General features: G+C 43.0%; 2 protein-coding genes across 2 annotated transcripts in view; one reads left to right on the forward strand and one right to left on the reverse strand.

Moving 5' to 3' along the window:
• Positions 1-246: 246 nt before the first annotated feature.
• On the forward strand, positions 247-26,361 carry VTI1B (vesicle transport through interaction with t-SNAREs 1B). The gene is made up of 6 exons (XM_010366674.2): positions 247-1,235; positions 11,517-11,575; positions 14,093-14,284; positions 17,082-17,255; positions 19,842-19,903; positions 21,862-26,361. Exons 1-6 carry the CDS (start codon positions 1,121-1,123, stop codon positions 21,956-21,958), a joined length of 699 nt encoding a protein of 232 aa, XP_010364976.1. The 5' UTR covers positions 247-1,120; the 3' UTR covers positions 21,959-26,361.
• Positions 21,631-26,429, reverse strand: part of ARG2 (arginase 2) — a 34,929-nt gene continuing 30,130 nt past the window's right edge. Inside the window, exons 6-8 of the mRNA XM_010366663.1 lie at positions 26,246-26,350; positions 25,146-25,282; positions 21,631-22,624 (exon numbers count right to left, since the gene is read on the reverse strand). Of these exons, the coding sequence (XP_010364965.1) occupies positions 22,419-22,624; positions 25,146-25,282; positions 26,246-26,350 (448 nt within the window). The 3' untranslated portion in view covers positions 21,631-22,418. The remainder of the gene's footprint in view (positions 22,625-25,145; positions 25,283-26,245; positions 26,351-26,429) is intronic.

The following is a 26,429-nucleotide window of genomic DNA, read 5'->3' on the forward strand; positions in this document are numbered from 1 at the left end:
CGCAATGCCTACGCTTGACAAAACACCTGTTGTGAACAAGTGCACGAGGCAGCCTAGTGCACTAGTCGGGCCTAGCAGCTAGAGTATTTCGAGGTCATCCTAACTGGGTTCCACTTTTGAATTTTTGTTTTTTGGGTTTGTTTTTTTGGAGACAAGGTCTCCCAAGCTGGAGTGCAGTGGTGGCAACTCCGCAGTCTCAACCTTGTGGACTCAAGTAATCCTCCTGCTTCAGCCTACGGGGTAGCTGGGGCCAAAAGTGTGCGCCACCATGCCCGGCTCCTATTTTGGGTTTCCGGTAGTGCTCTCGCTATTGTGACCAGGCTGGTCTCGAACTACTGGGTTCAAGCAATCCTCCCACCTCGGCCTCCCAAAGTACTGGGATTACAGGCGCGAGCCACTCGCCCGGCCGGGCGCCACTTCTGAAAGCTTGGGGAGCCGCTGGGCCTTCCAGGAAAAGTGCTCCACCTCCCGACTGCAGGCAGAGCCCCCGGCCCGGCTATCTTTCCAGGGCTGAAAGCTAACATTCAGTCAAACGCGAAATGAGGAATTCGGGTCAGGGTGGCAAAGCAAAGCGCGATGACAGTGAAGACGACGTCTAGACGCAAACACACATCAAATCGGGCACCGGGCTAAACCTGGCACCCCGGGCAACGCGCGACTCCGGGACCAGACGCTCTCCGAGTCAAACTACAAACCCCGGCGTGCACTGCAGCGCCCGCCCCTGGCCGGCCGGCGGGGCCCAGGAGGAAGGCGGCCGAGCTGCCCGTCCCGCAGGTCCCCTAGGGCCCTTTCTTTGCGGCCTTTCTCCACCCCGGACCGGGCACTTCTCGGGCTCTGCGACTGCCGTTAGTCCCGCTCGCTCCCTCAGGAGTCGCCTAAGCCGCGCAGTCTCCCGCCTTCCCGTCAGGCTTTCGCGCCGGCGTTCCCGCAATCACGGGCTGGAGAGGGTGGGCGTTCCGGCTCGGGAGGACCCTGCCGCGGCCCCGGAAGAGCCTCGTCCTGGGCAGCGGTGGTGCGGCGGTCGCCGTTATGGCCACGGGGCTGGGTGGCTGACCGCCGGGCTAGGAGAGGGCCCACAGCCCCGAATCTGGGTGGCCGCTGCTCCAGCGCGTCCTGCGCCATGGCCGCCTCCGCCGCCTCCTCGGAGCATTTCGAAAAGCTGCACGAGATCTTCCGCGGCCTCCATGAAGACCTACAAGGGGTGCCCGAGCGGCTGCTGGGGACTGCTGGGACCGGTGAGGCGCGGGTGGGCCACGCCGTGGGGAGCGCTGCCCCGCGCGCTTTGGAATTTTCCCCCACCTTCCTCCCAGACCCGGGCCCGCGTCTCCTCCCTCCGCGTCCTCAGACACGCCCCCTAGGGCTGGCTGGGTCGCAGCCCCAGTCTCCCTGCCACTGAGAGTGAATTGGGGACGCGCCCGGGGACGCGGGGTTCAGTTCCCTGGGATCTTTCTATGGCCTTCCACATTTTCTCGTTTTTTTTCACTGCGGCAAACAAAGCAGAGGGGCTTTTACATATGCGGTCCTGTAATGTAGCATGGGCTTCTTTCGTAGCTGTTTTTGTTTGTTTTATGCATTTGGAAGCACTAGTCTTAAGACAGGTCTAGTTTTCACCAGACTGACAGAGGATCTGTAGCACAGAAAAAGGGTTAAAAACCCAAAGGAGTCATAATTTGGGGTGTTGGTATATACCTGTTATTGGAGGGTAGAGAGCTGGCCTTTAAAACCTTATTGTGGCATTTAGATGTGGTCTTGTTTTGAACGTTTTTACTGCTGAGACTATTTACTACCCCTTAATTTCATGGTTCAGGTTGCTACAAGTTTTGTCTGGAGGAGCTAGAGTTTTCCGGCCCTAGATCCATAGGAAGACCTGCTATATATAGTTCTTGGCCTCTGGATATATAGAACTTGATAGCAAGGACAAAACTTTGTTTTATTGCTTTTATTTAAGGGTCAGAGCCTGAGTGTTTGCTCAACGAATTACTCAAGGTCATAGGAATTGAATGACTCTGGTGAGAATGAAATGCATGTATTTAATATATATTTATTGTGAGGCTGCTGTGTGCCAGGCACTGTTCTAGGTGCTGGTGAATATTGCAAATTACAGTGAAAAAGACATGCACGTCCCCATTCTAGTGGGTAGGTGATAAACAATATATAACTATTAAGCGGCAGTGTTAAAGAATACAGGAAAATCAGAGTAAAGGAACAAGGGATGGGACTTCAGTTTTATTTTATTATTATTATTATTTTTGAGACCGAGTCTTACTCTGTCATCTAGTCTGGAGTGCAGTGGTACGATCGCGGCTCACTGCAACCTCCACTTCCCAGATTGAAGCAATTCTCCTGCCTCAGCCTCTGGAGTAACTGGGATTGCAGTTGCGCCACCACCCCTGGCTAATTTTTTTTGTATTTTTAGTAGAGACGGGGTTTCACCATGTTGGCCAGGCTGGTCTCTAACTCCAGACCTCAAGCGATCTGCTTTCCTTGGGACTTCAGTTTTAAATAGGGCGGTTGTGAAAGTCCTCTCTGAGGAGATGGCATTTGAACTGAGACTTGAATGAAGAGAGGGAGTAAACCAGAAATCTGGGAGAAGTAAGTGTCAGAAGGAGGGAATAGCACTGCAAATGCCCTTAAGCAGAAATGAGCTTGGTGTGTTCAACGAGGAGCAGGAAGTTCCATGTGTTTGGGATGAAGTGAGCAAAGGAGAGAAGTAGGCAGGGCCAGACCATGTAGGGCCTTGTGGACCATGGTGAAAGACTTGTGCCTTTTTCTTTTTTCTTTTTTTTTTTTTTTTTTTTTTTTTTGAGACGGAGTCTTTCTCTGTCGCCCGGGCTGGAGTGCAGTGGCCGGATCTCAGCTCACTGCAAGCTCCGCCTCCCGGGTTTATGCCATTCTCCTGCCTCAGCCTCCAGAGTAGCTGGGACTACAGGCGCCCGCCACCTCGCCCGGCTAGGTTTTTGTATTTTTAGTAGAGACGAGGTTTCACCGTGTTAGCCAGGATGGTTTCGATCTCCTGACCTCGTGATCCGCCCATCTCGGCCTCCCAAAGTGCTGGGATTACAGGCTTGAGCCACCGCGCCCGGCCCTTGTGCCTTTTTCTAAATATGATGGGATGCAATTAAACTATATTGTGCAGAAGCATTGTGGGATCTGATTTATGTGATTGAAAAGTTGACTGCAGGCAGGGCACGGTGACTCACACCTGTAATTCCAGTGCTTGGGGAAGCAGAGGCGGGCAGATCACTTGAGGTCAGGATCAGGAGTTCAAGACCAGCCTGGCCAACATAGTGAAACCCAATCTCTACTAAAAATACAAAAATTAGCCAGGCATGGTGTCAGTTGCCTGTAATCCCAGCTACTCAGGAAGCTGAGGCAGGAGAATTGCTTGAACCCAGGAGGCAGAGGTTGCAGTGAGCCGAGATCGTGCCGCTGCACTCTAGTCTGGGCAACAGAGAAGACTCTGTCTCAAAAAAAAAAAAAAGAAAAGAAAAGTAGACTGCAGGCTAGGCGTGGTGGCTCACACCTGTAATCCCAGCACTTGGGGAAGCTGAGTTAGGAGTATTGCTGTGTTGAAGGATTTTGAGACCAGCCTGGGCAACATGGTGAAACCTCATCTTTACAAAAAATACAAAAATTAACCAGGCATTGTGGTGCATGCCTGTAGTCCCACCTCCTGGGGAGGCTGAGGTGGGAGGATCATTTGCGCCCTGGAGCTGGAGGTTGCAGTGAGCCAAGATCTCACCACTGCACTCTAACCTGGATGACAGAGCAAGACTCTGTCTAAAAAAAAAAAAAAAAGTAGACTGCACTTTCAACCTGGCACTGAATTAATTTTTGCAATGCCCATTTCTATAAGGCTAAATAATGCAAAAGAACATTGCTTGAAAAATAGAAAATTGAATTCATTATTACTATGGTTTGAATGTCCCCTCTAAAACTTATGTTGAAATTTATTTGCCATTTTAATCATGTTAAGAGGTGGGACCCGTAAGAAATGATTAGACCATGAGGGCTCCATCCTCAGGGATTGGATTGTTATCCTGAGAGTGGGTTGGTTGCTGAGAGAGTGGGTTAGTTCAGCCCTCTCTTGCTTGCCTGCTCTCTTGATCTGTTGCTCTTCCACCTTCTGCCATAGGGTGACCCATGGGTAGTAAGAAGGCCCTTGAAAGAATCAGGCCCCTCAGCCTTGGGCTTCCCAGCCTCCAGAACTCTGAGAAATGCGTTTCTTTTCTTTATAAATTACCCAGACTCAGCTATTCTGTTATAGCAACATAAAGCTTAGATAGTTACATTCACGTTTGTTATCTCCCCAGCCTTTTTCTCCATCCTGCAAAGAGGACAGTCGGAAATACGTGAATTTTTTTTTTTTTTTTTTTTTTTTTTTTTTTGAGACAGAGTCTTGCTCTGTCACCCAGGCAGTGATACAATCTCAGCTCACTGCAACCTCCACCTCCTGGGTTCAAGCGATTGTCATGCCTCAGCCTCCCAAGTAGCTGGGATTACAGGCGCCTGCTACCACACCCAGCTAATTTTTGTATTTTTAGTAGACATGGGGTTTCACCATGTTGGCCAGGCTGGTCTCAAACTCCTGACCTCAAGTGATCCACCTGCCTCGGCCTCCCAAAGTGCTGAGATTACAGGCGTGAGCCGCTGTGCTCGGCAGAAATAGGTGAATTTCTACCCAACCACAAAATATTCTAAGTTGCTGGCAACAGACATAGTTGTAAATAAAGTATATACATATCCCTAGAATTGTAATAAGAAGTCCAACAACTTTACCTCTTATTCACTACCTCGTTCACACTGCTCAATAAATATTTGTTGAATAAATTGAATTTATCTAAGCAAACACATGGTGCCTCATCTGAATCCCTCTTTTTCTAGTTCAGAGACCACATCATAAAGTTTTCAGCACTTTAATGCCCATCATAAATTATTAGGCACAGCATAATGTACATAATACAGCCCTTGCATGTAACTTATGCTGTGTAATTGAATTAAGTTATTTTTCAATAAACACTGAGAATTATTATGTATCAGCCACTGTCTGGGCCCTGAGGACTTCCAGAGTGCTTATCTGAAAAAGAAACAAACAGCAGGGCACAGTGGCTCATGCCTGTAATCCCATCACTTTGGGAGGCCTAGGCGGGCGCATCACAAGGTCAAGAGATAGAGACCATCCTGGCAAACATGGTGAAACCTTGTCTCTACTCAAAATACAAAAATTAGCTAGGTGTGGTGACATGCGCCTGTAGTCCCAGCTACTCAGGAGGCTGAGGCAGGAGAATCAACTGAACCCAGGATGTGGAGATTGCAGGCAACAGTGAGACTCCATCTCAAAAAAAAAAAAAGTAAACAAACTTACAATAAAGAGTGTGATTAATCCGAAAATAAAGTTCTCAGAGACCATAAAAAAGGCTGAACTTGAGCATGGGGAAGAGAGGGAAGCTTCAAAAAACTTCAAACTGAAATATAAGGGGTTGAATGGGAGTTTGCTAAGCAGGGGAAATGCAAAGAGACAACACAGGAGTTAAAAAAAATGGAATACCCCCAACTCTGGAGCTTAGAATGTATATGGGAAAGTAGTAGTAGATGGGGCAGGTGAAACAGCCAGATTGTGAGGGGATCTTAGTGTGACATCGAGACATTTGGACTTGATATGGAAGGTCAGTAAAGGACTTAAAGCAGTTGACTGATGTGGATTTTCTTTTAGAAGGAGGGCATTAATGGCTAGACAGAGGACGAGAGAGAGCACAAGAATCTGCGTATAGGGGACTGTGTTAAGAGCCTTTTGGGCAGTTGCCTTGGTAACACAGGAATTCGTTTAACACAGGGTCTCACTCCTGCCTCCTGTCATCCAGGCTGGAGTGCAGTGGCACCATCACTGCTCACTGCAGCCTTGGCTTCCCAAGCTCAAGTGATCCTCCTACCTCAGCCTCCTGGGTAGCTGGGGCCACAGGCACATGCCCCTAGGCCTGGCTTATTTTTTGTATTTTTAGTAAGGGTCTCCCATGTTGTCCAGGCTATTGTCGAATTCCTGGGCTTAATTAAGATCCACCCACCTCAGCGTCTTAAAGTGCTGGGGTTACAGGTGTGAGCTACAGTACCCGGCCCAAGAGGTGGTTTTGAAGCAGAAATTAACCAGCTTCAGTGGATATGAGGAGTGAGGGAGAAAGATTCCAGGGTGTCTGCATTTTTTCACTTGGTCAACTGGGTGAATGATGAACTTAAATAAGAAACATAAGAAGAGAAGCAGAGTTTGGGTTGTGGATGAGAATATCAAAGGTACCTGGAGAACAGAGATCATGACATAATATATGTCCATTCTAGCCTCACAGAGTATTTCTTCATGGGTGCATCACACCAACATGGCACATGTATACATATGTAACAAACCTGCACGTTGTGCACATGTACCCTAGAACTTAAAGTATAATAAAAAATAAATAAATAAATTAATTAATTAATTAATTTAATTAAATATGGGGGCCAGGTGTGGTGGTTCATGCCTGTAATCCCAATATTCTGGTGTGGTGGCTCATGCCTGTAATCCCAATATTTTGGGAGGCTGAGGCAGGAGGATTACATGAGGCCAAGAGTTGGAGACCAGCCTTGGCAACATGGTGAGACCTAGCTCTACAAAAAAATATATATATATTAGCTGAGCGTGGTGCTGCTCACCTGTAGTCCCAGCTGCTCAGGAGGCTGAGGCAGGAGGATCACTTGAGTCTAAGAGTTTGAAGTTTTAGTGAGCTGTCATCATATCATTGCACTCTAGCCTGGGTGACAGAGCAAGACTTTGTCTCTAAAATTAACAATAAAACATTTATGAGGAAATATGTGAATTGAGAGGGCATATAGTATAATATTTAACAGCAAGAATTACAGAGCCAGATTGCCTGAGTTTAAATCCACCTTTTAGTAGCAGTGTGACCTTGGACAGGTTACTTTAACCCAATTAGTTTTCCCTGCAAAATGGGGATAAATCTTAGTGTCTACTTCATAGGGTTTTTGTGAGGAGTAAATGAGTTAATATATGTAAAGTCCTTAGAATACGGCTAATATAGATAATAGAACTACTAGCTGTGTTATTTAAATGAAAACTAAGAATAACAGCCCTGTATACAACTACTCCTACCTTTTTCTTTTTTTTTCCAGAGCACTTGTTTTCTGACGTATTAGACACTTAGTACATTTATGATATTTACAGTATATTGTTTGTCTTCCTTTCACTAGGACAGTGGTTTCATTGTGGTCCATGAACCAGCAGCATCAGCATCATCTGGGAACTTGTTAGAAATGCAAATTCTTGGGCCCAACCCCAGACTTATTGAATCAGAAACTTTTGACAAGCAGTGTGTTTTCACAGCCCTCCAGGGGGTTTCTGATGAAGGCCAAGTGTGAAAGCCACTGAGCTAGAATATAAGCTCAATATTATGTCTTTTTTTCACTGTGTTTCCTAAGCACCAGAACAGTACCTAGCACAGACTAGGTGCTCCATAGATATCTGTTGGATGATGGAATATGTGAATAATGTGAATTGTTGGAAAGAAAATATTAATATATGATTGTGATTTGTTTCTATTCTACTGTTGTCTGCATTTTCATGACTTTAAAAATGGGTATATTCTACCTATTAAAACAACAAAAACAGTATTTCTCCAAAGTACAGTCTCCATTCACTTTCTGCCTTTGAAGGATATTAGAGACAATGTGTCCTATTTTAGGAAGTTTTTGTGGCAGTGACTGTCCATTACCACATACAATAATTATTAATCCATTTAATATCTCATTAAGTACCTATGGCCATAATTTCTAGTCTTGGTTTTACAACCTCTGAAGAGGTCTCTCCAATTACTTTGGAGTACTATAATGTGCTATAATTTCTTAATCTAATCAATAATGTTAAATGCCTGTGGTCATGGTTTCTAGTTTTGTTTTTGTCATACCTGAAGACGTCTCTCCATATGTCTTAATGGGTATCGTAAAAATATTCAAAGTTTTCCATTTTAAATCATTTAGATCAGTATGTATAACACAAGACCCTATTATTTTCGGAGCCAGAAAAAATAATCACTATGGAGTACTGTAGTCAGCTGGCCGATAAACACCAATTACTTACAGACTGTAGAATTTCAACTATTCTAACTCCTCATATTTTCTACTGAATTTTGTGTTTGCTCTTAGGTTTTCGTAAGTATTTACTTTCAGAAACAATGGTGGTTCCTATTTATTGAGCCTTTATATTTGGCACTTGCTAAGTGAATGTTATGTGTATTATTTCTTTTAACCCTTTCAAACAACCCTTATGAGGTCAGTAGTTTTATAGTCCCTATTTGCAGATGAGGAAACAGGTTGGTTGAGAGGAATCTGTTGTTTTTAACTCCTGCATGGTGTGGGATCTAGTCAACTGTTACGGTATAGAAATAAAGGGTGTAAGTCCTCCATTTTGCCACAGTGAGGCGCCAAAAGCAAAGTAACCACATATTTATGAGCTGGTGAAACTGAAGTTATTTCCACAACTTTAAAGGGCCAAGAGTAGGCATTCTTGGACTGGAAATTCAAACCCCCATAAGGAAGAGAGGCTGCTCACCTTGGTCAGACATTAAGGTAGGCTTTCTGTAGTTCTGTTTTTCAGAGCTGTTTCCATTTTACTCCATGTCAGCATCCACTCAGTTTCCCAAAGGAGACAGAGTTGGTCCCAGAGAGTCCCTCACATGTGACTGATTTGGGCAGGCTTGTGGGGTGGGGGATAATGGTATTTGAAGTGGTTCATTCTTGCTCATGGTGCGCATTCTCCCCAGGATGCCACCTTGCTGTTTGTAGTTGATTGTGACATCAATTCTAACTCCCTAAAAAGAGGAAGAGGTTTTTTGTTTTTTAAGCAAATTTTTTCCAGTTGGTAAAGGCTATACCCTGGGCGCACAAAAATGCCCCTCAGTTGTGTACAGTATACAGTTGTTTACTGTACAGAAAAGCCTTGGACTGGGAGTCAGCAGACTTGCACTCCAGAACTAGTGCTGCCATACATTTGCTGTTCCGATGACTGGGGAGGCACTCAGTTTCTCCAGGGTCTAGCGTCCTCAGCGGTAAAGGCAGGAAGTTAGACTAGATGATTGCTGAGGTACATCCTAGCTCTAGCATTCATTGGTTTCATAATTCTGAGCCTGAAGAATTTTTGAAAAGCAGCTGTCTATCCCTCTCAGTTGGGTAGAGATCAGCTTCTTGAATTATCTGCCTCCCTGGCTTTATTATCATAAGAAATGATTTCAAAGGCTTCTGTTTTGTTTGTTTTAAATCTTAGAAGTCCAGAAAGGATCTCATAAATGTAGTGAAGTTCTTTTAAAGTATGTTAAGTTATAGAGCACTCATAAGAGGAAATGTGTTTTATGAAATCAGGTAGGAAATGGAATATTCCAGCACACAGAAGTTAGTGAAAGGAGAGAGGTTCTGTGGTCTTCTTCTCCCCCTTTCATTTATGTAGTTACTTTCCTGGAATCATTCTAGAATTTGCCTCTTGAGAATGCAGATTTTCATACCCATTAACAAAGGAAGAATAAAGGAGGAGACTTTATGACTAAACACAGTTGTAGAAAAATCTAGGAAAGGAACGAGCTAGGAAGGGAATGTACGTATGTGTACAGTACTGCTTCCTACTGTCTGGCTTGGATCAGGAGTGAGCATGCCTGAATTTGGAGATGTGCGGACTCAGAGCAGTGATGATGCTCAGCACTTTTGGGACAGCTTATTACAAAGTGATACAATACTGCTCCATGGAAGTAGCCATTTTTGACTGTAGGTATTATTTCAGTACTGGTAGCTAAGAATACAGCCCCCTCACAGATAGTAATAGCTGCTTTGGTGCTCATTTCAGTTACATCATAGATGGTCAAGAGTCATACCGCTTGCCATGGTGAACCTTCCCCTACCTTTTTTTTTAAACAACAAACAGAGCCATGGGTTTTGTGAGTAATATGGAGGAAAATGTCTGGAGTATCTTGTGTATATTAAGGGGGTGTCACACAACAATGAATGAGACGTAGTAAAGAGTGTGTTGTCATTTGCGCTTTCAGGCAGTAGCCACATCTAAGGAGGTTTATAGTTCTAGGATCTATGGCATAGTAAAAATGACAAAATAAATTTATGTGTTTCAGAGGAACTTGGTCTCAAGTTGAGATTATAGAACATATGCATCCAAAATGATTTATGGTCACTTAAAAAGTAGGATACATGGACAGGTGTGGTAGCTCACACCTGTAATCCCAATACTTTGGGAGGCTGAGGTTGAGGATTGCCTGAGTCCAGGAGTCAAGACCAGCTTCAGCAACTTATGAGGTTGCCATGAGATAGTGAGGCCCCATCTCTATCAAAAAAAAATTAGCTGGATGTGGTGACTTGCACCTGTAGTCTCAGTTACTTGGGAGGATGAGGCAGGAGAATTGCTTGAGCAGGTGGGAGGATTGCTTCAGTCTGGGAGGTCGAGGCTGCAGTAAGCCGTAATCATGCCACTGCACTCCAGCCTGAGTGAAACTCTGTCTCAAAAAAAAAAAAAAGATACAACTGACATTAGATGTTGTTGTGGTTAACAAAATGTAAATCCATATAAAGCATTACAGTGACATTACATCTTATGTAGGATTGGATTCAAAAGTCAGGGCTTGGCCGGGTGCAGTAGCTCACGCCTGTTATCCCAGCACTTTGGGAGGCCGAGGTGGGTGGACTACATGAGGCCAGACTGGCCAACATGGTGGAACCCCCTCTCTACCAAAAAAATAGAAAAATTAGCTGGGTGTGGTGGCACACTCCTGTAATCCCACCACTCAGAAGGCTGAGGCACGAGAATCACTTGAACCCGGGAGTTGGAGGTTGCAGTGAGCTGAGATGATGCCACTGCTGTCCAGCCTGGGCAACAGAGTGAGGCACAGTCTCAAAAACAAGTCAGGTCTTAAGATGAAAATCAGAGTAGACAAATCATCTAAGAAAATCTCAGGACAGCAACTGAATACCCACAGGCCATTTCTTCATAAGTCCAGCTCATCTGTTCTCTTTTGCAGTAGAATGGCTGAGGTGGATGGATCACTTGAGGTCAGGAGTTTGAGATCAACCTGGCTAACATGGCGAAACCCTGTCTTTACTAAAAATACAAAAAAAATTAGCTGGGCATGGTGGTGGGTGCCTATAACCCCAGCTGCTTGGGAGGCTGAGGCAAGAGAATTGCTTGAACCTGGGAGGCAGGGGTTGCAGTGAACCGAGACCGAGCCACTGCATTCCTGTCTGGGTGACAGAGTGAGACTCTGTCTCCAAAAGAAAAAAAAGATTGCTCTTTAGTTGGTGGAAGTGCTGCTGGCTTGTGTTTAGGAGTCACATTGAAAAATACGTAGCTGTAAAAGACCATATCCCCATACATGCTACAGCATAGATGAACCTTGACTTTATGCTAAGTGAAATAAGCTAAACACAAAGGACAAATGTGTGGAAATAGTAATAAGCATTTGAAACTTATCTATCTTTTCTAGAAGAGAAGAAGAAGTTGATCAGGGATTTTGATGAAAAGCAACAGGAAGCAAATGAAACGGTGAGAACAAGGAACAAATTTTGTTTCTTCTACCTAGTGTTGGTCTTTTCCAGAAGTAATGCTATGAACTGATCACAGATTAACTGTTCCTGTCCATTGATCTTGATTTTGACTATTTCTTACTAAATGAAGCCAGTTGATGGGGATGGTTGTTGAGGGGGTTTGACAAACACAAATGGGTAAAGCCTGAAGACGCTCGTGAAATATGACTCTTTGGTAATATATTGCTGATGTGAGTAGTGAGGGCATTCTCATACTTTTACCCAAGCAGTCTTTTAAAATCTGTTGTTTCTTTTGCTTGTTTGTGTTTTTGAGACGGAGTCTTGCTATGTCGCCCAGGCAACAGATTGCAGTGGCGCAATCTCGACTCACTGCAAGCTCCACCTCCTGGGTTCACGCCGTTCTCCTGCCTCTGCCTCCCGAGTGGCTGGGACTACAGGTGGGCACCACCACACCCGACTGATTTTTTTGTATTTTTAGTAGAGACGGGGTTTCACCGTGTTACCCAGGATGGTCTCGATCTCCTACCTCATGATCTGCCCACCTCGGCCTCCCAGAGTGCTGGGATTACAAGGCATGACCCACTGCGCCCGGCCTAAAATCTGTTTTTAAGAGCTGGCCATTAAGATGGGTTACTGGTCAGTGCAGTGGCTCATGCTTGTAATTCCAACACTTTGAAATGCCAAGGTGGGAGGATCACTTGAGGCCAGAAGTTCAAGACCAGCTCGGGCAACCTAGGGAGATCCCCCATCTCTACCAGAAAAAAAAAAAAATTACCAAGGTGTGGTGGTGCATGCCTCTGGACCCAGCTACTCAGGAGGCTGAGGTGGGAGGATCACTTCAGCCTGGTAGGTCAAGCATGTGATTAGCCACAATTGCACCACCGCACTCCAGTCTGGGTGACAGAGCGAGACCCTGCCTCAAAAAAAAAAAAAAAAAAAAAAAGTTACTGTTCTTTGTTAAACTTACTGTCACAGAAAATGTAGTTTAGAGGTAATTCTAACCATGTCCCTTTCTGCCTTAAAAGACAACGTAGTAGCTGGACTTGGTATCTCAGGCAAGACATGCATGAGTGTCAGTTGGCACCCAAAGTTTGTCAGAAGTTGGTTCAGTTTACTGAACAGTTTAACAACTGCTTCTCTTCACCTGTGGCTTTTCTTTTTTTTTCGCTCCAGCCCTATGGAAGCAAGAGTTCTTTGACTCCATCTCATTATACTCTAGCTTCAGCAAACCCATTAAGATTGGGGCCAAAATTCTGGTCCCTGCTAGTACTCTGCAGAAATAATTGCCCCTGTATTTGCTACCCCAGAGCAGATAGAGAAAAAATTCTCTTTTGGCCAGCGAACTTCCTTCTTGCTTGTTCAGTTTCCCAGTTATCACAGTGAAGTTCTGAGAAGGAAGCACATCTGCATCCTTTTCTCTGTTTTGCATCTGTTTTAAGAAAGACCAGGCCACCAGACTGTGGAAACTATTTTCTTCCTAATGGTGGGGGTACTAGGAGCTTTTCTTAGTACCTGTGTGCAGCTGGGCATATCCGTGATACCTGTTTGTAGCCATTCTCCTGTTTTAGTTAATACCTTGGTAGCATTTTTAAAATCTTCTAGCTACTACTGATTTGTTTGATGCTCAGATACTTGTTTTCTCCAAACTCAACAAAAGTAATAATCTTATTCTGACCATTCCAGGCAGATGAAAATAATTTAGGGCCGCTTGTGAACATGTCCAGGTGTTACATTTTACTTATCCCAGAAAAATAGAAGTCTGATTCCCCTAAAGCACCCTGCTCTAGGGTAGGCCCCTGGTTGTCTCTGACCTAGAGACAAACTTAATTGATTTCAGAAAGAGGAGCAGGAGAAGGGAAGAACCCTGATGCCAGACCCCTATCACTTTTAGTACAGTAGACTTCAAAGCACTTTTTGATGGCAGTGTTCAATCATACCAGGCTAAAAACTTGGTATATTAAAGAGAGCTGAGAGAATTTGAAGATTTTGAACGCTGACTCCTTTTCTGTTTAATTTTTTTTTTTTTAATAGAGATGAGGTCTTGCTATGTTGCCCAGGCTGTGCTCAGATGATCCTACTGCCTTGGCTTCCCAAAGTGCTGGGATTACAGGTGTGAGCCACTGTGCCTGGCCCGGACTCCTTCTTTTTGTGTAATCTTGAGCAGGTTTCTTTAAGTTTTTTATATGAAATGGAGCATTTCCTACCTTATTGACTTGTGAGGATTAAATGGAGAATGTATATAAAAATGTTTAGTAAGCTATAAAGTACTTCCTGTTTTTCCATTCATTCATTCAGTTCATATGTTTTGAAGGCCTGCTCTGTGCTTGCTAGGCAGTACGCCAGGCATTCAGAATGAGAGGAACATGCCAGACATGGTCCCTGCCTCGTGGAGCATATGGTTATTTGCTTGGTGTAGTCCAAATAAATAAGTGGTTTGATTAGTCCAAACTAGACATATTTCCAAATGAGTGAGGGAAGAACCAGGCTATCCACTCACTACTTTCTGCCTTCCCAGCTGGCAGAGATGGAGGAGGAACTACGTTATGCACCCCTGTCTTTCCGTAACCCCATGATGTCTAAGCTTCGAAACTACCGGAAGGACCTTGCTAAACTCCATCGGGAGGTGAGAAGCACACCTTTGACAGCCACACCTGGAGGCCGAGGAGACATGAAATATGGCATATATGCTCTAGAGAATGAGCATATGGTAAGTTTTAGCTGTTGTTGTTTTTTTTTTTCCTTAAGGGCCTATGTTGTTGGGGTATTTCATGTTATCAATGTATACTAGACTCTTGTTTCATTTTTTTCACCCTTATCCTCTTTTCTGCATCCAGGTCCTGTTATCCCCTTGGTATCTGCCCTATTTAATGCAGGCCTTTTGAACCATATGCATATTTAGATTTCTTTTTATCCTTAATATAATACAGTCTTACAATAAAAAAAAAAAAAAAAACAGTGCTTTATATGTAGTAGTATATAAGTGTTACCTATTCTTATTATCTGGATTCTGTATTCTGACCCATTGATCTAATTTCTTTTCTCCTTGATCTTTTTTATTCTTTCATATAAATTTTAGAATCACTTTCTCAGGTATGCCTGGAAAATTCAGTTAGGTTTCTAATTTATCAGAATATTGTTACACAATCAATCCAAGCTTTCCTTTACCTTAATGTCAAGATGGCCCAACAACTGAGATACAGTAACCAATGCAGGGCGCTTCTCGAGAAGGAACTTTCTTTTTATTCTGTGGTAATGGAAAGTGAGCCAGACTGCCTGTCTGGCTTTCAGGATTCTGATTTATAAAATTGGACTAATTGAACATCTGTATTCTGAAACCATCTAGAGCAGCTAGATTGTTAAAGGAATAAAACGTCTGAACGATTAAATGTGCTGCATTTGGTCTGTCTTCCACAAACACAGCACAAAGTAGAAATTCTCTGGCAAGTAGCATGGCAGAGAAATAGAAAGGGGCCCACCAGTCCAGACTGAACAGAGGTAGAAAGGCTCATACTCCAATTTTAAACAAATCCTGTTTCACAATGCATCCTGATTGTAGTTTAAGAGACATTCAGAATGATACTGGCTTGACATGGCTGGTGCCAAAACTAGACCCCTTGAGAATGAAGTAGTTAAAATTTTCAAATGGATGCACAAGGAATCACCACAGATTAGAAGCTGACAGAAGATCACTTAAAGGGAGACTGGAAAAAGGCAGGCAGGTGGAGCTGGTTAAAGTGGGAGTTGTAAAAGTGACTTTAGTCATGTTGCCAAAGTTGGGGAGGAAGTCCAAACAATTTTGCTTTAAAATTATGAGTTTCAGAAATTATTAAAACATAATTTAGGTATCCATACCTTCAGTAAAATTATTGTTCCAAATCTGTCTGAAGTTCATTTATGTGATCTGATCTTTTCTTGGTCATTTTTTAGCCTACTCAGTTGAAAATCTGCATCTTTTATTTTGAAAACCTTTTTCCTTCTTCCTTTGTGCTAACGTAACTGATTTTATTTGAACCTCATTCAGTGGTTTCCTCATCTGCTGGTCTGTATGCCGTTTATTAAGTCAAAATGCTACAGAGCGCCGGGCACGGTGGCTTGTACCTGTAATCCTAGCACTTTGGGAGGCCAAGGCCGGTGGATCACCTGAGGTCGGGAGTTCAAGACCAGCCTGGCCAACATGGTGAAACCCTGTCTCTACTAAAAATACAAAAATTAGCTGGGCGTGGTGGCAGCTGCCTGTAATTCCAGCTACTCAGGAGGCTGAGGCAGCAGAATTGCTTGTGCCGAGGAGGCAGAGGCTGCAGTGAGCTGAGGTCGTGCCACTGTACTCTAGCCCAGGCGACAGAGCGAGACTCTGTCTCAAAAAAAAAAAAAAAAAAAGGAAAAAAAGAAAATGCTTCTTGCTACTTCTGCTCTGGGAGCCAATCTTTTGGCTTCTTGATGGTCCTGCCAGTGGTCACCTGCTCTGTAATAGGTCTCTGTGAGCTGGGTTCCTTTTGAGTGTGTGCGTGTGTGTGCGCGCACGCGCACTTTGAACAGCTAAGAACTTGGAGCTGCCTCCATTTCTGTCAGTGGTTGTTAATTCTGGCCTGACAAGGCTACTTTTGTCTTCATGCTGTCTGTGTTAAGGATTACAGGTGGAGTAAAACTTCGGTGGGGATTTAGAAAATTAGGGCAGGTGGGGAAGCTTGCTCAAGCCCCAGATACTAATTTCCCTGAGACCAAATCACCCTCAGTGTGGCAGCCTCAAGGCTTTTTGTTTGACCTTAGGTGAAGTTCTTTTTGGGGCTCACCAAGAGGGTAACCACATACGTTTTTTCCAGAATGTGGTAATGTCTCAGACTTCTACAAAATTTCTTTAGATGCTGAAAAGAAGAATTTAGTCATCTAGGCAATACCACCCCAAACCTGCCTAATCTCAGAAGCTAAGCGAGTCAGGCCTGGTTAGTACTTGGATGGGAGACCACCTGGAAATACCAGGTGCTGGAGACGTAAAACGAAGAGCAGAATAGCTTGTTCATGGTCCTTCAGTCCTCAGTACCAGTCAAGTGGGAATCTTCAGTGAATTAACCTTTTTCTAGGGCTGCGCAGTTTAGTTGGTTTGCTCATAGCACTATCGAAGTTACAGGCTATATGCATTAATCAGGTAGCTCCCACATCTGGGCTGCCACCTTTCAGAATTTGATAGTCCAGGAGACACATGAACCAGTTCAGATTCATCACAAACACAGGGAAAGTGCTCCAGTATTTTTAATCCATCTTTCCTCGCCTCATGTAAATGTAAAAGACAGTGGAGTGGGGGTATTGTGATCCTATTGATTCATTTCAGGTTCTGCTTTAGTCTGTGACCTTGAAAAAGAATCATTAGCTTCTTTGGTTCTGCCTTAAAAGGAATGAAAATTATTGCTCACTGTATTCCTTCTAACATGGGGAAGGTCATGAGGAATATGCTGGCAATGAATTTATAATGGAAAAAGTCTAACATTTCTCTTCCATACTCCTTTCAGAATCGGCTACAGTCTCAAAGGGCAATGCTGCTGCAAGGCACTGAAAGCCTGAACCGGGCCACCCAAAGTATTGAACGTTCTCATCGGATTGCCACAGAGACTGACCAGATTGGCTCAGAAATCATAGAAGAGCTGGGGGAACAACGAGACCAGTTAGAACGCACCAAGAGTAGAGTAAGTCTGGGCAGACAGGGAAAGGGGCAAGTATGGGGAAATTAGGAGGCCACTGCACCGGGAAACCATACTGAGACCAAAAGCTACAGCAGTTCTGTATTTAGGGAATAGTCTTTTTTAAGTTCTTATGCTTTTCTCAATTTTTATTTATTAATTTTTTTATTATTTATTTATTTATTTTTGAGATAGCGTCTCACTGTGTCACCCAGACTGGAGTGCAGTGGCGTGATCTCCACTCACTGCAACCTCCGCATCCTGGGTTCAAGCGATTCTCTTGCCTCAGCCTCCTGAGTAGCTGGGATTGCAGGCCTGTGCCACCATGCGTAGCTAATTTTTGTATTTTTAGTAGAGACGGGGTTTCGCCATGTTGGCCAGGCTGATCTCGAACTCCTAACCTCAGGTGATCCATCCACTCCGGCCTCCCAAAGTGCTAGGATTACGGGCATGAGCCACTGTGCCTGGCCGCTTTGCTCAATTTTTAGTTTGCTTGGCCGAGAGATCTCCCTTAGAAGCAATTTTACCCCTAAGAATTAGACATCATTGGAAATTTTTGCTTCAGTGAAGGGAAAAAAAGATGGAAGAAACCTGATTTCTACACTTATAAGATTACAGGAATTAATAAGGATAAAGTGGCTGTGTTCTCTCTTTGGCAAGAGATATAATATGTCAAAAGGCACTTAAGGATTCAAAGCTTCCAATCTGAGATTTTAATTTTTCACACATCTAAAAGAGTATTCTGCTATTCTTACAAAAACATCATCTACTTATACCCTGTCATTTAGAGCCAAGGCTATTTTCCAGATTTCGTAAAATAGTACCACAGTTTATAGATTTATAAATTATGCTTCAATCTTGGACTATAACCCTTTACTATTATCTAAGTAAAAGTAAAAAAAAAAAAAAAGTAATAGAGAAAAAAAATCTCTAAGGATTATCCAGTAAGGTAAGCTGGATCATTGTGGAAAGAAAACAAATATTTAAACCAAATGATGACTATATCAGGGACCTCTAGTCTACTGTCACTCTGAGAGCCTCAGAAAAATAACTCATTTATTTTTTCCTTTCCATAAATGAGTTAACCTACGTAGGAATTTTTTAGTTTTTTAGAGACGGGGTCTTGCTCTGTCACCTAGGCTGGAGTGCAGCAGTGCAATTAGAACTTACTGTAGCTTCATACTCCTGGGCTCAAGTGATCCTCATGTGTAGCTGGGACTACAGGCATGTGCTACTGTGCCTGGCTAATTGTTTTAATTTTTTGTAAAAACGGGGTCTCACTATGTTGCCAAAGTTGCTCTCGAACTCCTGGGCTCGAGCAATCATTCCACCTTGGCCTCCCAAAGCGCTAGGATTACAGGCATGAGCCACTGTGCCTGGCTGGAATTTTTTAATTAATACAATTTGCCAATTGAATGCTGTATTCTTAATAGCCGAAGGCAAATCAATTTGAAAAACATACTGTGGCCAAGATTTGGACAGGAAAATACTAGCTCAGTGTGAAGATTTGAGTAGATTTTCTTAGTAGCTACAATTCTCCATTAAGTCAGAGTAATGCCTGCCCTCTTCAGTGAAAATTCACAATAAAGTACTACATTCAAGGAAAGCTATGGAGAATGTAACTTGCTTTCAGATTGTGTGGGTTTTGGTTTTTGAACATACCGGGTAGATTGGTTGAATTTAAAAGCCCAAGAGGCCAGGCTCACACCTTAATTTTAGCACTTTGGGAGGCTGAGGTGAGAGGATGGCCTGAGCCTAGGAGTTTGAAACCAGCCTGGGCAACATAGCGAGATCTCATCTCTACTAAAAATCAAAAAAAGTAGCAGGGTATGGTGGCATGCACCTGTGATCCCAGCTTACTTGGGGACAGGTGGGGGTATTGCTTGAGCATGGGAGGTCAAGGCTGTAGTGAGCTACGATTGCAGCACTGTACTCCAGCCTGAGTGATGGAGTGAGACCCTGTTTCAAAGAAATAAAAGCCAAGGAATGAGCTGAGAGGTCAGCTTACCAAGGCCACTGGGGAATGGGAACAGATGGCAGGTAGCCATCTGCTGGAGGTGAAATATCCTCCAGCTGTCCAGATTAGTAGCAGGCAGCTGAAAGTTCCATGGAGGTCCTTTTCACAATCCGATGCAACTGTCTCTTAAGAGGGTAAAGAAAAAAGATAACCAGATCCCAAAAGTAGTAACAGGCCAGCCTACAAAAACAAATGCCAACCCAAGAGGCTGTCCTGGAATTTGGCTGAGGAAATTCAAATCTTTAGTTGCTCTATAGTCACTGGCTGTCTAGTCTGCTGGCTACACTTGAAGCCTTCCCTTTTGGAATAGCCATGGTAGAAGATTAGCTCAGTCTCAGGAGTCCATCCCCAGTAGCAACCTAGGAAGATGATTCCCAAGCCTACTTGATGAGTACTAAAATATCTTGTCCTTTCTAGGTTCTTCTACTTACACTCGAAGGCCATCATTTAAATTAGCTTGATTTCTTGGAATTTTTCAACATACATCCCTTAATGCCTAGTGTTAATCTAGGGATATTCAATTGTACAGAGTATACTTTTTAAAGAGGGAAATAATCACTATTTTCTCTTCTCAGCTGGTAAACACAAGTGAAAACTTGAGCAAAAGTCGAAAGATTCTCCGTTCAATGTCCAGAAAGTAAGTTTTATTAAAGTCATGAAATTTCTCTTAACTCAATGGCTTTCAAACAAAAAGCTTAAAATAGTGACTTACAAAGGTCCTAATAAAGCACCTCAGCAGTTGACACATAGTCCCCATATACTCAGTACCACCCAGCAGACCAGAATAAATACACTAAGGAATATGGTCTTGGATAATTAAATAGCTCAGGATAAAATCATTTGTTAAAAGTATATACTGCTTTGACTTGGAGCAGTGAAAAATTTCTCCACTGAAAAGATTTAATCACAGCTGATGTTCTTTAGAGAAGGCAACACATAGGAATAACAGCTTCCTATTCCTTGAAATATATTTGTATAATCTCGGCCGGGTGCGGTGGTTCACACCTGTAATCCCAGAACCTTGGGAGGCCGAAGCGGGCAGATCACAAGGTCAGGAGTTCAAGACCAGCCTGGCCAAGATTGTGAAACCCATCTCTATTAAAAATACAAAAAAATTAGCTGGGCATGGTGACGGGCACCTGTAATCCCAGCTACTCAGGAGGCTGAGACAGAGAATTGCTTGAACCCAGGAGGCGGAGGTTGCAGTGAGCCAAGATGGTGCCACTGCACTCCAGCCTGGGGGACAAAGCGAGACTCCGTCTCGAAAAAAAAAAAAAAAAAAAAGAAATATATTTGTAAAATCTTGATTAGAAAGCAGTTTTCACCTGCATAGTACTTGCTTTTGGCTCTGCTTGCCCTTCATGGGAGTCAGCTCCTTTTCTGGAAGTTCTGTCTTATAGGGAAGAAGTAGACTTTTAAAAATAAAACCCTGGGGAGTTGTCAGGATTGGTGGGCAGTAACTGAGCTAAGATGCTGCAGAATCTGCTGGCACTGTCAGGTTGCCCAGAGGACCATGAGCATTGCTTCACACAGGCATTTTGAAAATAAAGGTCCAGAAAACACAAGCTGTTTCAGGAGAAGAACAGAATTCCAGTGCATCTAAAGGGTGGTGGAGCTGATGACCTCCTGTATAGAGCCACCATGATTCTCAGTGAAACAGCATATGCCATGCATCAGCTGGCTGTGGTTTCATTTCTCAAGAAACAGGATTGACTTCAGTCATCACAGCAGTGACTTGATTCAGTTTCATTCAGCTCTCTATGGACTCCTAGTCTGATAAATAACTAAGTCCTTCTTTGAGGATCAAAATTTGAATTGTACTAACTGCCACCAATAAAGTAGTCTTTATCAAAAATAAAAACCAAAATCCTTGAGTGCTAACAGACAAATCCAGGGCAGAAATATTGCCACTGAGGTTGAAGTTGGGGGTAAGAGGGTATTGTACGTGACCTTGGGCACAGATGGCCTAGCATGAAACAAAACTACAACCCACTCATGGAACTAGCAGGAGGGGTGGGATTTTCCTACAGTGACAAATTCCTTGTGGAATAGGGAGAAACCTAGAGTGAACATGAGAACTAGAGGTTGGATTCTTTGTGTAAACAACAGATAGTAAAATTTTTAAGCTCCTATACTACCTTTATAACATATCCATTTGGGTTGGTAGGAGAGCAAAGGGAAAAACAGGGCAGAGGGAAGAAGTTTCCAAGGGATTGAAAGGTATTACCCAGGCTTCTAGTTACTTATCCTAGGGCCGGATCCATCCTGAGCTGGATGTATATATGATTACTTTTTCTAGCTAACCCCTCTTTCTAGAAAAGCTATTTTTAAAGGAAGTAACTACCATTTGGACACATTTCAGAATCCATTTTTATGCTTTGGTTTTTATTGTCTCAGTTTAACATTTCTGTGAGGTAGACAGTATTATCCCTAAATGACAGCTAAAGAACCTCGTGAGTACTTCCTGGTAAGTGGCTGTGTGATCAAACAAACAGCCTCAGAGTATCCAGCCGTGGTTCCAGGTCTAACCCCAAAATGTTTAGAAGGAAGGTTATCCAAACTTCTGACTACTCCCCACTTTGCTTCTCTTTGTAGAGTGACAACCAACAAGCTGCTGCTTTCCATTATCATCTTACTGGAGCTCGCCATCCTGGGAGGCCTGGTTTACTACAAATTCTTTCGCAACCATTGAACTTCTATAGGGAAGGGTTTGTGGACAGAACTTTGACCTTGTGAATGCATGATGTTAGGGATGTGGATGGAATAAGCATATTGCTGCTGTGGGCTAACAGTTCAGGGATGCACTGTGTAGCCCAACTGTGGGAGGAGGGAGGAAAGATGGAAAACCACTTAAATGTGAAAGAACAGCAACAAGACCAGTATGATATACCAAGGTAATAAATGCTGTTTATGACTTCTTTAAATTTACATAGTACTGTAGCATATTAATACCCTGTGAACTGCAAAAAGCCAAATACATTTACAGTAGTATTGGTCACCAAAATAGAGGGGAAACTTTACAATTGTGAGAATGTGTAAATGTTCTCATTAAGGCAGTATTGACCCAGACAACCATTTTGTATCTATCTGTCCCCTCAATTCCTCATAATTCTGGAATGCCCGTTGTGAAACATGTCAGTGCACAGTATATCCTAAATTCTCACACGTGCTTGATTTTCTGATTCATCTGGTGAACTGGGAGTAGGAAGTTGGCCATAGACAATATGCCCTCCTTCTCTTGTCTGACCAAAACTTGAAGCAATCACATCCACTGCTAGGTTAGCTGTAGTCTTCGCCTCTTCCTCTGAGGTGGCCAACTGAGGATTGACTTCAACAAGATCCAGTGCTGACAGCAACCCTGGAAGAACAAAGTGTGACAAAACCTCAAATTCCCTTGCTACTACTCTCAGTGAGGGTCATCCCACTGGGACAGGGAGAACAAGCCAAGGTAAAAACGAGAGTCCATTTTGTAGTAGAAAATACCTATTTTCAGGAAGCCCCTTGCACCTCATCCTCTTGGCCATGAATTTAAGTTAAAACACTGTTATGCTCCAGTAGATTAAAAGAATCCTTTAAGATAACTAAATAAACCATCCTTGTTCAACTAACATAATAGGCATAATTGTCAGGCCTTCTGGAAAAGGAAAAGGCTTGGTGTTGGGTGGGGGAGGTTTTCATCCTGCTTGTTGGCAAAATGTAGGTTCCTAGTATGACTAGGAACCTTCCAGATGCCTGCCTGGAAATGAATCAAGTATGAAGGCAGAGGCAATCTCCCACTTTCACTAGCTAAACTCCATTCCCACTTTTGAACTCTAATATGTTATCTGTATCTGTTAGAGCACCACACCATATGCGCTGAAATGTATTTATTACTGCAAGCTTCATTCTCACCCCTGCAGGCCTGAGCTCTGGAAGCAGGTTCCACATCTAACACATCTTTTGTCTCCCAGCAGACTGACCCAGTATCTTGTACTTGATCAAGAGACGATTCAGCCATATGTTAGTTATTTTATTTGGACTCCAGTTACCTTGTGTTAAGGTTTGAGAACTTCTGTCGAAGTTCTCAGTACTGTTCCTTTGGCCTGGAGCAAGTGGAAGGGAAGCTTAAACCAGAAGAACCTATCCAGACCTGCTAACATGCTCACCCCTCTAAATGCCTCATTGCTCTGTGGAATTTAACTTTTTAGTTGGTTATTCTGGATGAAGCGTGATCTGAACAAGCTAGTATTCAGGAATACAAGTATCTGAGAATATTTAGGGTGGCCATAAAGTCTGGAAACACAGGCGAATGTACCTAATGGTTAATTGATATTACACTATAGTACATGATGTGCTCAATGCCATATGTCCATTCAGCATCTTCCCTTATTAGCAATGTGTAGTTGAGTGTATGGTGCCAAACTGCAACCAACAGGTGTATTACTGTAGCATTTCCATCATTTCCTGCACATGGACCTGTGTTCCTGATTTGTCTCTTGATTTCCACTGACTAAACCTGCACCTTTAGCATATCCCAGAAGTGGTAATCAAGGTTTGCAGTATTAGAAATACATACATGACTTATCTTTCCAGACTATTGCCACCCTTTAAATTAAGCAAACTGCTTTAGGTATCCAGTTGACAGCATTATAACACTGCAGTGGCACAGTCATGGCTCACTGCAAACTCAACCTCCCAAGTAGTTGGGACACCTGGCTAATTATTGTTTGTAGAAACAGGGTCTCACTATGTTGCCCAGGCTGGTCTTGAACCCCTGGGGTCAAGTAATCCTCCTGCCTTGGCCTCCCAGAGTACTGGGATTATAGGTATCAACCACTGTGCCTAGCCCCATGAGTGTCTTTTGGAATAAAATATTGTAGCATGGGAACAAAGAGACAGGCCATGGCCGCTGCCACATATAAGTGCTAGAGGTTGTAACCCCTGCTCTAAAGTGGTGTTTTTAGGAAGCAAAGCAGAGAATTGAACTCCCAGGTTCTCTGACCAATAACCTGAGGACCACTGGCAACATCTAAGATTGCAGATCTGAGAATTAGACCAGTACTACCTGCCTTTCTGTACTGCCTAAGGTTCTAGCAGGCTGTGGCGCTAAGGAGACCATTTCTCAATGTCACTTTCTATCCCATCTAGTCAGGGGTTCTCTATAGCCCTGAACCTTTCAATCTGGGGTCTCTATCCATACCTTAGTTCCATCAGATGGTTACTGAAGCAGTATGATTTGGTAGTTCTTTAAATTTTGGAATGAAAGGTCATTTGAAGTAGCTTTAAAACCAGAAGCTTTCTGACAGAAATGGAAACTGTTTGCAAACAAGTGTGAGTTTTGGAAAAGTAGCCAGTCTTGATAACGTAGAATTCATCTTAGTACCCTTTCCATCAGTCATTCTCATCTAACTGTATCCCCCTTATTAGAGATCCTATCAGGCTCTAGTACAAGACCTACCCTACATAAAGGACCCAAGATATTGTCCAATTTGCAGATTTCTTGAAGAGATCAGCTTTAACTACAAATTCACAACTCCCAACGAACCAACCTCTTACAGTGCAAATTACAGTCTTGGTCTTGCCTTCTTATCTTAATCTGCCTTTAGATAACTCAGACACAAAGAACTGCATCAGTTTGACAATTTATTCTTGTATTTAATTGTTTAAATATACAATTTTTTACTCATTATTGCCTTAGTGTAATTTGGCAAGAGCCATGTCCAAGCATGACTCTAAAGTAGTCCTTTTTTATTAGCATGGCCATATAATTTTTCGCTACAAAAGTTCAAGCAAAAACAAACTGCAATGATGTAGAATATCAGAAAAGATCCTTTGCAGGCAAGAGACTCTAGCATATTTACCTATTTTGTTAACAGGCTGCAGACCTGGTTGCTACATACCTGTATTGTGTATTTCCTCAGCAATATACATGCCTTCTCGATAGGTTAGTCCCCCTACAACAGGAGTTCCTGTGGCTGGAGCTAGTGTAGGGTCAAATGCATCAATATCAAAACTCAGATGGATTGGTCTTTGTCTCCTAGAAAGGAAGAGGATAAAATAATACTTAACTGGTTGTGCTTGGACACTCATCCTTCTCATGGTTGCAACTCCTTGATTTTGTTGCTATTAGTCCTGGTACTTTGTTAATAAAGCTGTTAATACATTTCCAGGCTTTCTATTCTTGGAAGTTACTGAGATTGGCAATATTAACTTCCTACCTACCACTTCATGATACTGCCATTTGTTCTGCATGCCTCAGACAGACTAACTCTAATGTATATTTCTGCCTTACCCTAGGTATTAGAACCTCTTACACTAATAACTGTCAATAGAGGGATTTCTTCATTTCTAGATGAGATTGGGCTCTGATACAGTCTGATTTAAATTGGCTTGATGTTATTCTCTGAACCTAACAGCAGCTGAAGTGAACTCTAATTTTAGGTCTGCAGTTTCAACATCTTCCATTTCTAACTTCATTATAGCCCCAGTGTCCAAAGACTGAAGCTAACAACTAAGTTTCTTAACAGCTTACGAAATGACATACTACCAGATAACAATTCCGACATTAATCACCCAGAAGTAAATACTTGGTATTGGGAAAATGCTCTTAAAACTACCGTTTGATTAGTATTCATCTGCCATCTTTCTACACTGCCAAGATTTGCTTAACATAAAATTCATATGAAACAATCGTGAGACTGGGAAGAATGGGACAGTTGAAACAATAAATCCTTGTCATCTCAGAAGATAAGCATTAAAGATGGAGATCAAGAAAAATTCATGAGACAGAAGATCTAAGCAATGATTTAGAGGAAGCCTCCTCCCAAAAACCCCAGAAGAAGAATATGACCTGTGTTTCATATTTTGCCTTTCTGAACTATTTAAAATTATGTGTATGTTTTTGCTTTTTATTTTAAAAGTAAAGCTGCTGTCCTTAAGAAACAGGCTAAAGTGTGTTGCCCACTGGGGGTTTGCCCTGACATCAGTTACAGTTACTTACTTGCCAATCAGCAGATCAAATGTTTGTTCCATGACCTTCTGGATACCAAGTCGATCAATATCTCTCATGGAAAAATACTGGATATCATAGTTCTTTAAAATAAAACTGTGATGAGATATAAAGGAAGGAGTCCTTAGTTTAAAGAGCATTTTTAATAAATGCATATTTGGGGGAGGGGGTGGGT

Source organism: Rhinopithecus roxellana, chromosome 5, assembly GCF_007565055.1.
Source record: "Rhinopithecus roxellana isolate Shanxi Qingling chromosome 5, ASM756505v1, whole genome shotgun sequence".
NCBI classification, from domain to species: domain Eukaryota; kingdom Metazoa; phylum Chordata; class Mammalia; order Primates; family Cercopithecidae; genus Rhinopithecus; species Rhinopithecus roxellana.